Below are 16188 nucleotides of genomic sequence, written 5' to 3'. Positions count from 1 at the left end.
GCCTTGTGTGCCATGGCTGGCTGTACAGTATCTCTGTGGAAGCTCTCGGCTCGCCCGAGGGTTAATTAAGCAGAGGCTAATGTTATGTGTAAATATATGCCTTTGGTGACGATGCCATAATGTGCTCTGTGGAGGGTCGGAAGGAAGAAAGCCTTGTGCAGATGAACAATGATAGAATGCATCTTTTATCTATGAGTGTTTAATTAACAATGCTTTTGCAAGTCATGTATGATCAGTGCCTTGAGATGCTAGCATTATGGTCTTGAGAGGTCTGTTGTTCCTCTTGGAATGAAATTGAAATGTCACATCTGTTAAGCTCAACTGCGATGAAGATCAGAAGGCTTGGCTAATGTACAAGCACTTCTGCCCGCTGCTTGTTTGTCTGATGAGAGAGTGGTGACGCTTCAAAGGAACGAGGAATGTCTTGCCTCATGACTTTTTCCTTTAACTCCAGGGTCCATACCGAATTCGTGCCTTGTGCTCAGTTTTATCGGAAGTTACACAATTTGTTTGCAGGAATAAATGCTGATATTTTTGCTTTCAGCAGTACCAACATTTTTTATGTAAAATTCAGTTAGTATGAGTATTCAGTTTTACTATTTTTTCAGTCGTCTGAAAATGAATTCGTCTCAGGCTGTTTTTCAGTCCGTTCGATCCACACGAATCTTAGCGCCTCGTTTGTCCTCCTTGGTTACGGTTCCGCGACGGGGTATAGCTCCATGACGCGTCATGTGTTTTCCCGCGCGCACGGATCGTTTTAGCTTTAGGTTCTACTCCCTTCGTTTCAAAATAGATGGCCCAACTTTGTACTAACTTTAGTACAAAGTTGGGTCATCTATTTTGGAACGGAGGGAGTAGGTCCTAGTAGCTTAGATTTTTTGGATTGTTCGATGTCTTGCCTTTGGTGGCGGCGACGGCGATGCTGAATAAAGAAGCTTCAGATTCTTTTCTGGCGAGACGATCGTATCTATGGTCAGCAATGGATTTGGAAACCAGCCGGTTCAAGCAGTGATATCGTGGCGACGACATCTTTGTGGTGGACATGTGTCCTTGTCGGCACGGAGCTTGGGAGATAGTCCAGGAGCAAATGTACATTGTGGTCTGCATTGATGACATTTGGAAGACAGAATGTGTGCTGAGTTCGTGGTTGATGGATGGTTGGTGTTGCCCCGGTCTGATTCGTTCAACGGCAATGGCCTTTACTTTTGATGAGCCACGCTGGAGGTCCACAAAGCTGCTTATCAGCGATGAAGGTGCGTCGAGCTCGGGTGAGGAAGTGATCCGTCATTTTTTGCGTCGGTAGCTGCTATGGTGGTGCCGGAGGCAGGTGACGAAAGTTGGTGTCAAGCTCATAGATGAGATGTTCAGCTTCTATTTGGTTTTGTCATGTCGGACTTTATCATGATTTGGTACTTTGATATTTATGATATGAATGACACATGTATTATCATGTGAAAAAAATGTGTTTTTGAATTTTTCTACTTAGTTTTGTGGGACGGCCGCTTTTTGTTCTATCTGAGGTGGAGATCGGTGTGGTTTGGTCGAGGCGGGGCGGAGACGGCGGAGGGAAAACGGGGGGCTCCTCACCGGTGATTAGCAGCGGAGATGGCGCACGGTGTGTCCCCCCAGGGAAGGACAGCTTGTAGGGAGAGGTGCTCGCCTGGAGAGGAGCTCGGCGGAGCTGCCCCGTCGCGCTCGCCACCAGGAAGCTCCAGTCGGTGGAGGCGGCTGTAGTCGTGATTGTCGCCGGTACAGACCTCCGCGCTTGATTCAGGTCGACGTGGTTCAGTTCGATGGTTTTGGAAGGAATTTGTGTCATAGCTTAGTTCATTCCTGTCGAGTTTTCGAGTTGTTCATCAGAAACGCTCCTGAATTTGTTGCAGGCACCTCTCCGCGCGTTTCCCCTAATTCCGATCAGCAATTCCGCCTCGGTGTTGTCTTGGACGTATATCTCCTTTAGTCTGAGTGGAATTTCACTTTTTGTATGTTTATCGTAAGAATCTAGAGGCCCAGACCCAGAGGCATGTTTGTAGATGATCAGAGGTAGAACTGAATGATTGTGTTTTCTCTCTCTGTAGGAGTACTAATATGAAGAAACTCGTTGGTGGATGTAGATGATCAGAGGCCCCTCTTTTGGTCTTGGATGTAGATCCCCTTTTAGTCTGAATGAAATTTCAATATAGTATGTTTACTGTAAGGATCTAGAAGGCCTGATGCATGTTGTAGATGATCGGGGGGGAGGTAACTGAATCAATGTGATTTGATGTGACCAATCCTGAGGGCAAATATCCAACAGTGAAGAAACCGTAGAGTATCATTTGTCAGCTTGATTTTGCTGGCTTAGTTTGAATTAGTAATGGTCGTGATATTCCTGAGAGTTGAGTGCTTTCCTGCAGAATGTTTAGTGGATCATCTGAAAGTAGTTGATATGCACTAATTAACAAGGCAGTAGATGGTCTGAAACTAGTTATATGCAATGGGATCTAACCCTTGTTACTCTGTACTTTCATTTTTTGAGTCCATTTAGTCAGCACCTTTTTGTATCCAACGTGCGTCTAATCTATGTGTTTATACAAGCAGGGGGGCGGCATGTAACCCTCAACTCTTGTTTTCTGTAGTCATTTCTAAGCCAAGTGTGATGTTATACTAGATTATTTCAGTTTTGAAGCATGTCCCATAGATTATTCAGGTTCAGTAAATCTTTTTTCGTTCTGGAAATGGTTTAGGGGAGGCTTGATGGTTTTCAGTAAATCCTTTTGTTTTCTGACATTTTGTTTAAACAAATGTTTAGTATCGCTATGTTTTGCATTCAGGGTCAATTAAACAGTAAAAAATTAGAGCCGCATGATCTAATTTCTCTGAATTTATTTTTTTGTATCTGGCCTTTTTTTGTTTTTGTCCCTGCACATAACTGAAGAACTCGACATGTACGATGAGATGGGCGATTAGGTTGTGCTCCAGTTGTGAAATATCAACTCCTATCCAAGACGAAGGGCCTCCTTTGTTTAGTTTTTCGGTCAACGGCTAGTCGGCTACATCATTGTTAAACTGAAGTTAACTGTGTTTTGTAAAAGTTCAGTTTAACTATGTTTCCTGTTTTAACTTTTTGTTTGCTGTGTAAATATAGCGCCTGATTATCACATTATCCAGTTTGGGAGGTTAGATAACTTTATCAGTCTGTAGTAGGTTCTGTTCACATTTTTTTCTTAGTGTGTATTTTCGTGTTTTCTTTTGGCTAACGCCCACACGTATGGTGGGAGTCAAACCCGCCCACACGCCATATAACACACAGACTACGCCATGTCACCGCATGTATGCATGTGAAAATCTTTTTGGATTTTCAGTTTTTAAAATATTTTATCTCTTAAATGAAAATTCCGATTGAAAATCCGTTTTCACCATTAAATCCCTCGCGACGAGATCTTCGAAACTAGGTCTCATATTGATATATTTCGGCGAATTTTTTTTGGTTAAAAGTTGCCATGTCTATTGCATATGAATTGCCATAATATTTACACTGAAGTTGCCATGATATGTTTCAGCTATTTTCTTTTACATTTAAAAATAAATTTTAACATATTATAAAACGGGGAATTAAGAAACTAGACTTGTCATGCACCATAAACTAAAATTGCCATGATACATGCACTTAAAATTGCCATGGTTCATACAAAAAAATATTTTCATGGTTAAAGTACTGGAATTGCCATCATCAAAAGACTAAAATTGCCAAGATCTACCAACTAAAATTGCCACATGGCAACTTTAGTTTAAGCACTATGGCAACTATAGTGTAAACATCATGGCAACTTCTGGGTCAAAAAAAATTCGTTGAAAGATATCAACATCATCTCTAGTTTTGAAGATCTCGTCGAGACGGATTTAATGGTGAAAATGGAATTTTAATTTGCTTTTTTAATTAGGAGATAAAACATCTTTAAGCCAAAAACCAAAAAAAAATTCTGCTGATGTCATCTATTCATACGCGGCAAAATGAATGATGATGGAGGCGTGTGGGCGATATGCAAACGCCCACACGTGTGGGCGTTAGTTTTTCTGTTTCTTTTTTTATAGTTTGAACATTCCTCAAATTAACACGTCATATGAGGGGGGGGGGTGTTATTCTGGAGGTTTAATATTATCTCAAGGCTATATTTTTTTTCAATTTTTTCACCTCCCCCATACATGCAGGGGTGCAGATCATGCAGGTCATAGATCTTCCAGTGTTGGCTATGATGCCAACTACGATCCTGACAATGATTTATCACACAGCGATAGTCTGGAGGAGAGCAGCGCATCCAGCGATGATGTATGCTTGATTTAATTTGTTTTCCTTTTTTTGTTTTCTTGTTCTATTTTACCTGTGTAACAGGTTTTTTTTTTCAGTTTGTCTAATTCACACCTAGATATTTTCTAAGGATGTCACATTTAAGCTCCCACAAATAAGGCAGCAACAAGGAACAAAAAAACTGGGACAAAAAAATAGACCACAAACATAGTGGACATTAGGTTAGATGTGACATAACTATGTCACATCTAGATGTGCCTTAGATAGACCCTTTTTTCTTTCTCTTTTCCTGTTTCTTCACTCTAAAAGGAGTCTGTATCTAGGAGGAAGATGTTAGAGGATGCTTTGGTCGGATTTTTAAAGGATGTATGTTTTAATCTTGTTTTTTTGTATATTTTTAGTATGTTTTATCTTCCCGATGATGGTTTCTATTTTTTGGTTTTCATCTTACCCAATAGGCTCTAAAATCACTCAAGAGGGATTTCTCAAATTTTTGCCAGAGTGCTAATATCAAAGTCGAGGTTCTTGAATCTCTATGTGACAACTCTTTTAATGTGTTTTGCATTACTAAATTCCATTTTTTTGTTTCTTTTTGTGTATCTTAGTCTGCTTTTTCATCGTTATTTTTCAAAATAAAATGCTAAAAGCAACATGGCTAGGAAGGGATGCCTTATTGTCTATGAATGGATCCTGGCCGGCATCAACCAATAGGGGAGTGTTTGGTTGCCGTCGGCTACATTACCTGCGTTGCATACCCTTCTCCACTCAACCTGGCTCTGAAAAAACAGCCTCATATATGACATCTGCAAGTTGTTTGGTTGCCTACATATGGACTTCCTGCATTAGGGGATCAACTTTGGCACGTTGTTTGATTGCCTGCATTGTCTCGGCGCATACAACTACACGCTGTTTGGTTGCCCGCATGGGGTATGATAAAGAGCTAGCACTTGGACTTAGCACACAGGGTTAAGATCTAGCAGAGGAAGGCAGATAAGAAATGCAGTGTGTGCCGGACCATGGCGACTGCGGTGGATAGTGGCCGTGGCGCCGTGTCCGACATGATGAGCACGGAGTCGTGGGCGAGCGACCCCGTCGGCGGCACGGCGAGTGACACCATCGACGAACTAGTTGCGGTGCTCGTGCAAAGACTTTGGACAAAGAAGGAGAATGCGGTGCTCACGCCATGGTATCGTCCGTGCAGTAGGACGAGAGAGGAGGCCGAGATGATCGACGCGTAAAATGACTCCAGTGTAGTGGGACGAGAGAGAGGAGGCCGAGAGGAGGCCAAGATGATCGACCCCGTCGACGGCGCGACGAACTGCAGTCTGCACGGAGGCAGAGGACACAAGAAAGCAGTGTGCGCACCATTGTAGCGTCAGTGCGTAGGAGGACGACAGAGGGTAGGCCGAGATGAGCGACACCAGAAACGACTCTAGTGTAGTAGGACGTGGGCAAGGAGATCAAGGGGAAGGGCGTCGGCGTCGAGAGGGACGAATAGAGGACAGAGGAGCTCGACATGGCATCATGAGTGCACTAGACTGCTGTTCAAGGAGAGATGAAGTTACGATCGTCGAAACCAAAAACTTACAAGATAATGTTGTGCGGAACTGCGAGATTAGGCTGCTGGTCAAAGGAAATTGAAACGATCGATCGTGCGCGACGAATCTGACAAAATTCGTCCATATAGCTCCAAACGGGAACGCGAAATAAAGAACTTCCAGCCGACGAAACTACGAACCGACCGCTTGAATGGAATTGTAGCATCGAGGTGCATCTTTTTCGTGTAGAGCTTACCTTGAATCGAAGCACCATTATGTAGATCATAGCACTGTTCAAGATATCTTCCGATATTCCGATAAATCGGCCGATTTATCGCTTACCGATGTCTGACCGATAAGATAAATCGACCAATCAATCAGACGATATGGCGATAAATCGAACGATATGCCTATAAAATGGCTGATTTACCCCTTATCATGGGTCGGCCGATAAGTTCTCGATAAGCGATATCCCCAACATTGGATCAGAGGGACAAGGAAGAGAATAGATTAGAGAGAAATTTACTGGAGGTTGAAGAAGACCTCACGTAATCATCTCACATCTCTCCCGTCTCCACTTCTGCAAGGGCCCGTTCACTTGCTCTGGCCTGGTTCGCAAGAAACTACCGATCTGAGCGTTTCAAGCGAGTCAGGCTCAGAGGTGCTTTAAGTTTCATGCTATGCAAGCCCAATAGTGTATGCAGCCAACCAAACAGCTCGTTTTCTTCCCGTGCGAGTCTAGTTGGGCCTCATGCAGACAATCAAACACGCCCTAGGTGTTGTTCAGTAGGGAAGCCAGAAGGAAACCAAAAGCCTTTAATTTCTGCACATACTGCCTCATGTTAGGTGTTCTGTCTCTCTTTGTTCTTTCTCTTTTTTTTTTGACGCACAAAAGTCCGTATTGGAATCCCTAATAATGTTTATATTTAGGAACAGAGGGAATATTAAATAAAACCAACTCTTACAAAACTTTCTTATAGGAATAAAAAAATTACAAGCAAGTCCATGAAGAAATCCACACGTCTACCTTGAACGAATTAAGCTGGAGAAGGGGTATTTAGTACCAAATAATACCTGCCCCAGCCTTCACGAGACAGTGCTTTTGGTGAAAACTTGAGAGGATCTAATTTACTGTGACCAATAATGCAACGGGTTGTAGTACGAAAACATATTTAGAGCACGTGCACCCAGGCCCCTCTTATCTAGCCATCCATTCTTCACATTAAGATCCGTGCAAATACATTTCTTTTTTTTTGTTTCTCTTACATAAAACATGTCTTCAAGTTCAAACCTTTGCAGAATAGTAAAGTTTTCTAACTAGAATCTAGGATAAAACTTTTAGATTTATTCGTCCAACATAAATATACAAAATAAGTTTTATTTGATTAAAAAAAATCTTATTTTTAGTATTTATGTCGGGCGAAAAATTCTGAAAGTTTTATCCCACATTTTAGTTAGTAAGTTTTGTTGCGCTGCAAAGTTTGACGTTTAAGACATGTTCTATATGAGAGAAACAAAAAGGAGAAATTTTCATATACGAAGTTAGTTGTCTCGCACAAATCATAAAGAAATATTGGAAAGCCAGGATAGCAAGGCCAGGGTGCAGGTGCTTTAAAAATCTATGTCCGGTTGTAGTACAGTTTTGAGTTCTGTTCTGGAACAGGTCGCAAGTCAATATCCAATCCTGGATTGGAGCGAGAAATAATATTGTTGGACAGTGATGCAAATTAAACAATCACGTCCACTGACTGGACACATGTGAAAGCGCTCCTACCGCGGAAACAACAAAATATATATATATCGAGTACCTGCCGCCGAGGGAGGCCAAAAGAGTGGTTTTCTTTGATTGTTTGAATCTTGAATGCATCACATGCTTATCTCCTAAGCAAGTGGCTATTTTCTCCATCGAGTACCAACCCTGGAGGGAGCCAAGCTTTGCCAGCTGGAATATTCGCTACTAAGTTAACTACTAATAATGTACTACTAATTACAACTATATACTCCAGGCCGAACATACCTGCTCTGGATGCATCTCTAGCCGGTAATGAAGAGGTCTACGCTCGATCCAGGCCGCAAGACCGCTCCCTCCAGGTCAGTGCTTTCGAATCTGCTCTAGTTTCTGGGTTTGTGCTAAGAAAGCTGCTTTCATTTCTTCGTTTTTTTCCCTATGAACTTTGCGACTCCTTTTATCTTTTCCGGTGATATGAACTTAGAACATGCATGCCTAGCCAGAAACCAAAGCTCCACGAATCGGTGGGTTGCTACCACTGCAGCCGCCCATGATTGGTCGCCGGGCGTTGTTGTGGGGAGACGTCCATGCTGATTTCCCGATTGTTTTTCTCCATTCTCATTAATATCTCTCAAAAACTAAAAATATTTGAGTGCATATATACTGCTCCGACCATGTTTCATCACTTCTCACATGAAAGTTCAAAGAACAATACTCCTTAAACCGTCAATGCACTACCTTCACCCTAAGGGGTTGTTTGGATGAAGAGTACTTCGGAAACTAGTTTTCCTTGATCTTGTTTAGCACCGTAACAAACTACTAAATTTTGTTGTTTTATCTAACTATCTTGAGGATATCCAGAATTAATTTCTGTAAAACCCAAGAAAGTAGTTTTTGGGAAAATGAGTTTATGTTATCTCCTTTTTTTAGGGGTGTCTAAGTTATCTCCTTTGATCCTATTTCTTAGGCTGATATATTTTCCACATCGGCCCATCTGCATCCAAATAAAGTCAAACACAGTTATGTGCAAACCGATTTAAGGCTTTCCTAATCCAAACATGATTCTCTATAAGCACATACCTTACTGAGTTATTAATAAAATTGGTATCCCAAAAACCAACTTAAAACAAGTTTTACTTTAACCTATTGAGAAAAAGGGTTTCCCCCGCTTTATATTATAAAGCAAATCTCCGATACATCCAGCAAGCTGGGGCCACAGCACAGGTAAGCCTAAAAGAAAACAAAAGAGAAATGAATGCCGACACCGGCAGATCAACGACGGAAGGAAGACCGGCAACCGCTGCACCCTCCGACGAAGTGCCGCCGCGATCACAGCATCTCGAAGCGCCTCGCACCAAGCAACACCTTCAAGAAGGAATGCAACGACGCCGCCGCTGTTGCCCGAACAAGTTCTAGGGTTTCCCCCGGTACGCGAGGGATAGTAGGGAAGAGATATATCCGACGCCCCTCAGGAGGGTCCAATGGCGCCCGCAAGCGTCACCGCGTCGGTGCCGGACAAGCCGACAAGGATTTCTCCCGATCCACAACCACCACCATCACCCGAGGCACTTCAAGATGCACCACCACAACAGCCGCCCACCAGCCTATGACACCACTGTTACTGGACACCCCCGCCGCCTCTCTGGAGCTGCCAACACGAGGCCTAGCTCGGGCAAGGAGACCCCGGCCACGGGAGCGAGCACAACTCGGACGGGGGGAGGGGACAACCTCCACCGCCGCAGCGGAGCCGACCGGACGCCGCGACGAGGACTTGCCGGGCCTTGACGGCCCGGCCGGGTCCACTTGGACCCGGACAATCCTGTCGCCACGCTGCAGCTCGCCGACCGACGAAATCCTCACCACCCGAGACCGCCGCCACCATGCCATCACCAGGAAACGACGCCGCGGAACACCGAGCCACCGGCCCACCCAAACCCAGATGGGGCCCAAAAGGGCCCAGATCTGGGCTGGGCAGGCGCCGCCAGCCACCGCGCCGCCCCACGGCCAACGGCCGCAGCGCCGCCTCGAGCACCACCATGGCACAAGGCATCACCGCCGACGGGCCATACCGCCGCCAGCCCCCACTGGCCGGGCATGGGGGGCCGCGCACGGGGAAGGGCAGGCCCACCGCCGCCAGCACCACGCGGCCGAGGCCCGGCGGCGCACGCTGGCGGCGGCGGGAGGAAGGAGATGCGAGGAGAGAGCCTGGAGGGGAGTGACGGAAGGCCCCCCCGGCCGCCTCGCCCGGGGAGGTGACACAGGGGGTACGGGGAAGGGGGGAAGGGGCGGGGGGAGGGGTGGGGGAGAGGGAGAGGCGCGCGGCGACGGCGGGCTCCGGCCGCGGCTGCGGCTCCGCGCGGGGGAGCCGCCGGCGGCGGTGCTGGAACCCTAGGCGGAGGAGGGAGCTTGGGGTCGGGAGCCTGGCTCTTGACCACTATCTTTGACAGCTTTTTTACTTTAACCTATTGCTATTACTCTTTATCTAAACAACCGCTAAGGGTGGACCTACATTTTCTTTTGAATGGGGCATACCATATGACTGGGGCCACCTGCCAGCGTCTACAACAGAGATGGCGTCAGCGCAAGAGCCAATACATGTGATGAGCGACCTATGAGAATGCTCCTTTGGAACCAGAACTTGTGTAGAAATGACATGTTTTCATTTGTTTTCTTTTGAGAAACTTTCAATCTATCCTTCTTCAATCATGACAGTATAAAGAACAATATAGGTAATAAAAATCACAACCATGTCCGTGGACCAGCTAACGACGACTACAAGCATTGGAGTGAGACAAAGGCGCGCCATCATCACCCTTCCGTCACTGGGGCCGGGCAAACCTTGCTGTAGTAGACAGTCGGGAAGTCGTTGTGCTAAGGCCCCATAAAACCAGTGCACCAGAGTAGCAACCAGCGCACCAGAGTAGCAACCAGCACACCAGAGTAGCATCCATCGCCGATCAATATATCCTGGTCTGGCTCAAGGCATCACCTCATGAGGCTGACACACTACCAATCTTTGTGGTATCCTTGATTGTGCTATAGGTAGTTGCACGCTCACAATGAGTTCTGGTGGTCGCCTGCTTTGTTGCCATCCCTCAATGCAACCAGAAGCAATTGTGTTATAATCACGTGGCAGTTATGAAATTTTAGGTTTTGAAAATGTTTCTCTGCTACATTTATTATTTCCTTTATATTCGATGAGTAGCCAGACGGAACCTTCATACTGAGCAGGTATTCAAAGAAGATGTCCTTCTCTTCTTTGGTAAGAGTGTAGCTGACAGGACATTGATACTCAATTGGATGCATGCCGTCTTTTTCGTGCATATGTTGCTGCTCCTCCCGTGTCTCCGGTGTATCTTTTGTCTTCCCATACACGCCCAAGAAGCCTAGCAGGTTCTTGCAAAGATTCTTCGTCACGTGCATCACGTCAATTGCAGAGCGGACTTCTAGGATTTTCCAATAGGGTACGTCCTAAAATATAGATTTCTTCTTTCACATGGATGCGTGTCCATCAGCATCATTCGGAACAGATTGTCCGCCACGACCCTTTCAAAAAATTACTTTTAAATCCTTGACCATATCAAGTATATGATCACCAGTATGGTGGTCAGGCTTCTTCCGGTGATCTGCCTCACCTTTGAAATGCTTCCCTTTCTTTTCTTAAGAGACGCTTGATCGCAAAAAATCGACGATGTCCTAGGTACACATTCTTCTTACATTTATCCAAATATATACTTTCGGTCTCATCTAAACAGTGGGTGCAAGCGTGGTATTCCTTGTTTGTCTGTCCTGAAAGGCTACTAAGAGCATGCCAATCATTGATGGTTAGAAACAGCAATGCTCATAGGTTAAATTCCTGTTGTTTGTGCTTATTCCACACACGTACACTTTTTTTTGCCCTACAACTGTAAAAATTCTTCAACTAATGGTCTTAGGTACAAATCAATGTCATTGTCGGGTTACTTGGGGGCACTGGATGAGCACTGACATCATAATGAACTTTGTTTCATGCACAACCAAAGAGGAAGGTTATAGATACATAGAGTCACATGCCAGATGCTATGATTGCTGCTCTGCTCCCTAAAGGGATTAATGCCATCTGCACTTAAACCAAACCAACAGCTCCTTGCATCACCTGCAAAGTCCGGCCACTTTCTCTCGATTTTTTCCACCGTGACCCATCAGCGGGTACTCTCAACTTTCCATCTTTCTTACGGTTTTCTTTGTGCTATCGCGTCAACTTGGCATGCTCTTTGTTTTGGATTAAACGTTTCAACCATGGTATTATAGTAGCATACCACATCACCATGATAGGAATCCTCTTCCTGGGGCGTTCGCCCTCAACATCACAAGGGTCATCGCGGATAATCTTATAGCGCAATGCATCGCATACCGGCAAGGACTAATACTTGACTAGGACTAGTAATCCTATTAGAACTCATCTTTCTTTTCTAATCCTACACGGACACCTACTACACGGTTGTTGTTTAATTCTTATAGAGAAGTGCATGGATGAACCCATTTTAGAACTTATTTTTAAATACCAAAATTTTCTAAATAAAAGTCTCTCGCACACATCTCCACATTCTATGTGCACGTAAAAAGTTTCGCGAAAAAATAACTTTTTATTTGGCCTTTGCAAAAAAGACTGAACAAAAGTGTCCTGGAACACTATTTAGAAGCACTGGAATTTGTCTTTTTTGAGGAGACAAAACAAAAAAAGATTTTTCTCACAAAACTTTGTGCTCGGCACATATATTGCAAAGATGCATGCGTGAAATTTTCGTTTGATTTTTTTGACATTTTAAAATGTGTTTAAAATGCATTTTTTGGAAAAGTTGGTTCATATGCCCCTGCTTGCAGGACGTGCCCTCTCCAACAGCGACACACTTGCATCGTCACCTTGTGGAACATTTTTGTCTTTGGTCTATTATTCCGGTTTTGATTGGTTGGATCCGAAACCTGGATGAAATTTCCTGTCTTGGCCGTCTTAGGCTGGATTTGGCAACATTAAGGCCAACTCATTCTCTTTTCTTCAAGATCTTGGTCCGCAAGTGACGCTTAGTCAGAGGTTTTTTTTTTGTCATGTGTTGCCATGGTTCTGCCATTCTCAGCGTGTCCGTCCAACTTACTAAGATGGCCAAGACATTTGAACGTGGGTGAACAAACTTTCAAAATTTTGGCTATACTTATTCTTTTGCCGGTTCGAGCGACAACCTTGGAGGCCTAGTCTCGGAGTTCTGTACATTCAAGTCTTGGTTGGTAGTGAGTGATGGTTTGATGCACGGACATCTGGGTTAGTATTTTCCATGTTCTTGGATTGTTGACTTCAATGAGACTCGATAGTAATGTGGTCGGATTTGGGTCAATGAGACCCATTTGTTCGCTTTGCAAGAAGTGACGAACGGAATTCCTACTTCCTCATTCTTCATGGTGTTTTATTTCCTTTTATTTTTATATTTTAGCTTTTTCTTGCTGTAGTGACTATGTATTAGCAATTCTTGTTATCACGTTTTATATCGCTTTATCAGCTTGATGCATCAAGGAAATATCATGCTACCTCCATTCCACAATGTAGTGCATATAGATTTTTCTGAAAGTCAAACTTTGCCAATTTTGACCAAGTTTATAGAGAAAATTGTCTATATCTACACTACCAAACATGTACATTATGAAAATATAACTCATGATGTATCCAATGATATGCATTTGGTATTCTGGATGTACCTATTTTATTTATAAATATGGTCAAAATTTGTAATGTTTGACATTTGGAATAATCTATAGGAACTATATTATGAAACAGATGGAGTATAATTGATAAATGGTGTGTTACTTCCCACAAGTCTTTCATACTTTTGTTTCACAAGTGTAGCAAGCCAAAAAGTTAGCGACGAACGAAGTTTTCCTTACACGTGTGGCAACTATCTTTAGTAGTTCATGGCGACAGAACATTTACCATATTGATGGTTGAACTTTTCAGGACCATGGATGGAACTTCAACTTCAAGTGGGGAGCCAAAGCTGAAAGGTCATATAAAGGAGCGAAATAAGGTGAGGCTTGTCAGAATGAAATTTTAACCTTAATGACTTAATCTGATGTCACAATTGCTTGCACGAGGAAAATGTGTGTGTTTTATGGATAATCATTCCTTCTAAGTAGTTTCTCATTGCAAGAATTTAATTAGTAATTAAAATATATGCTTTATGATGAATCTTAACAGCACAAAGAATCATATATAGTGTGTAATGAAATTATAACGAAGTTCTGTAGACAGAATCATTCATATGCTTTCATAGCATTCTGAGCCAATGTGTGAATGTAAAGATGATGATCCTAGCAGGGGAGAATAAAGGCATGCACAATACTTGATAAGGCATAATTATCTTAAACTTATCACATGATCTGAGAAGACAATAAAAAGATATGTACACTTAATCTTGGATCAGAGAGGGGAGGTGTGGGGAGAGGGGATCTCAGCGGGGCCTCCAAGGAGGCGCACAACGGCCATGGGCATTGCCACCGTCGTGGTCAGCCAGGCCAACCACAGATTTGTTCCGATCCCAGACTCACACCACCAAACCCATCTGCCATCAGACCGACAAAGCACACCGGCGCTAGATCCAGAGAGGGCTAGAAGAGGAAGGAGGGCAAAACTTCAGATCCAGCGCTAGAGGCCACCGGAGCAGCCCACAAACCTCGTACGATCATCTTGCCGTCCGCATGGCCGAGGACTCTGTCCCACACCAGCATCTTTCCGACAATGTTCACTAACATACGACATTTCCGTCTACTGCAAGGCACATGTAATGACTCCTTTAATCTCAAGATTTACGAGGATGTGCATTTATAAGGATATATATGGTGTGCATGCATGTGTTCATAGGGATCTTTTTTTCTTCTGGAGAATGTATGGTGTGTGCGCGCGCAATGCTTCTTAGTTAATTATGATGGTCCACCCAATCGATAGGTTGGATGTTTTTCTTTTGGAGAATTTCTATCACCTTTCCCTGTTTTCCTCGTAACGTCCATTTATTTAGTATATAATTAATATGTAGATATGTAATACAAAGATATTCATCAAACATCCCACCAAAAAAAATATTCATCAAACAAAAGGAATATATTTCTTTGCAATTATTTTTTTCCTCTGCCAAAAATAAATATATTTCTTTGCAATTCATTTTGATTGTTTATGATATCATTTATTTCCTTCGATTAATTTTTCTACCAATATTTTGCTTGATTGCTTTGCCCATAGGCATGTATTACCAAGATGGGGCCATGGGGTGGAATAGGTGGCCAAGCTTGCAGAATCATGGTGGAACCCGTATATCTAAATAGCATAACGATCCGTAGTGGGAAGACGTTACTAGCAATTGCGTTTTCATACAGTGACAAGCATGGAAAGCCTCACCATGCAGGTCCATGGGGAGCTAACGGAGGCCAGCTTATAGGGTCCTCTTTTCATACGGTATGTGCAAATCATATGGAGTATTATTCAAGCTAAGGTTTTCAATTTTCATGCGGTATGTGCAAATCATACATTATTCTTGCTAATCAGTTTCCCGATCTTTTAGATTTTGCTTGGCCCCTCGGAGCATCTGATCCAAATTTCTGGAACAGTTGATATGAATATCGAGCATTCTACCGACGTCATAACATCAATTACGTTTACCACCAATATGAGTGTCTATGACCCTTTTGGAACAAGAGAAGGACTTCCTTTTCGCAGTAAACTGGTGAACAATGGCAGTATTGTTGGCTTCTTTGTTCGAGCTATGTGCCTGATTGATGCGATTGGTATCTATGTGAAACCCGAGAGAGAACCAATGGAAAAACAGGGTTTGATCACGAAAACTGGACCATGGGGTGGTTACAGCGGGTATCTTTATGACGTGGATGTGTCGCCCCGACGCCTGGTAAGTGTGGTAGTTCGCTGCAGCGAGGTAATCGATTCAATTGGGTTCACATACATTGACTGCGATGGACGGCAACATAGTGCTGGTCCATGGGGAGGACATGGTGCAATTCGAGACGGTGGGACCATCCATACGGTGAACATCAATCTTCATAAATTTATTTTCCCGCTATTAGCTCAGTACATGTAAACAATTAGCCAAGTTTCTAACTGTTTATTGTTCACCTGATCTAGATTGTGCTTGGCCGTTCGGAATATTTGAAGGAAATTTCAGGGACAGTCGGTCCGAGTCCACATCCAGACATTGTAATGTCACTTCTCTTTGTTACCAATATTGGTAGCTATGGACCATTTGGAGGTGGAGGAGGAACTACTTTCTGCAGTCCCGAGCTGAAAAATGGTAGCATTGTTGGATTCTTTGCGCATGCCAGACAGAATGTTGACGCAATTGGTGTCTACGTGGACGCAATAAAAGAGAAGGTATTGTTTTACTTCACTTTATGTTTGATTACTCGGTAATGCTATTCAATGAACGTTAGCTGGGGACCATGGCAAAATGAAAATCTTCATGGCAATTTTTGTGTCGATACGATGGCAATTCCTTGAAGCAATAAGGCAATTTTTTACAGCAAATCCTCTGCCTGCCAGATATTGCCATGCCTTTTTGAAGAAAGTGCAATGTGTTTTTGAAGAATTACCCATAAAAAAACAT

At 43.5% G+C, this 16188-nt stretch overlaps 1 protein-coding gene across 1 annotated transcript in view; it reads left to right on the top strand.

Annotated features, from left to right (window-relative positions):
- The first annotated feature begins 7732 nt into the window (after positions 1-7732).
- LOC119278341 (mannose/glucose-specific lectin-like) overlaps positions 7733-16188 on the top strand; it is a 21566-nt gene continuing 13110 nt past the window's right edge. Inside the window, exons 1-5 of the mRNA XM_037559702.1 lie at positions 7733-7917; positions 13539-13608; positions 14817-15029; positions 15136-15612; positions 15711-15956. Coding sequence (XP_037415599.1) covers positions 7871-7917; positions 13539-13608; positions 14817-15029; positions 15136-15612; positions 15711-15956 — 1053 coding nt within the window. The 5' untranslated portion in view covers positions 7733-7870. The remainder of the gene's footprint in view (positions 7918-13538; positions 13609-14816; positions 15030-15135; positions 15613-15710; positions 15957-16188) is intronic.

The sequence above is a fragment of the Triticum dicoccoides genome, chromosome 3B (genome assembly GCF_002162155.2).
Source record: "Triticum dicoccoides isolate Atlit2015 ecotype Zavitan chromosome 3B, WEW_v2.0, whole genome shotgun sequence".
In the NCBI taxonomy this organism is placed as follows: domain Eukaryota; kingdom Viridiplantae; phylum Streptophyta; class Magnoliopsida; order Poales; family Poaceae; genus Triticum; species Triticum dicoccoides.
Note: the sequence above shows the minus strand (reverse complement) of the source record. Positions and strands in the feature narration are given on the sequence as shown.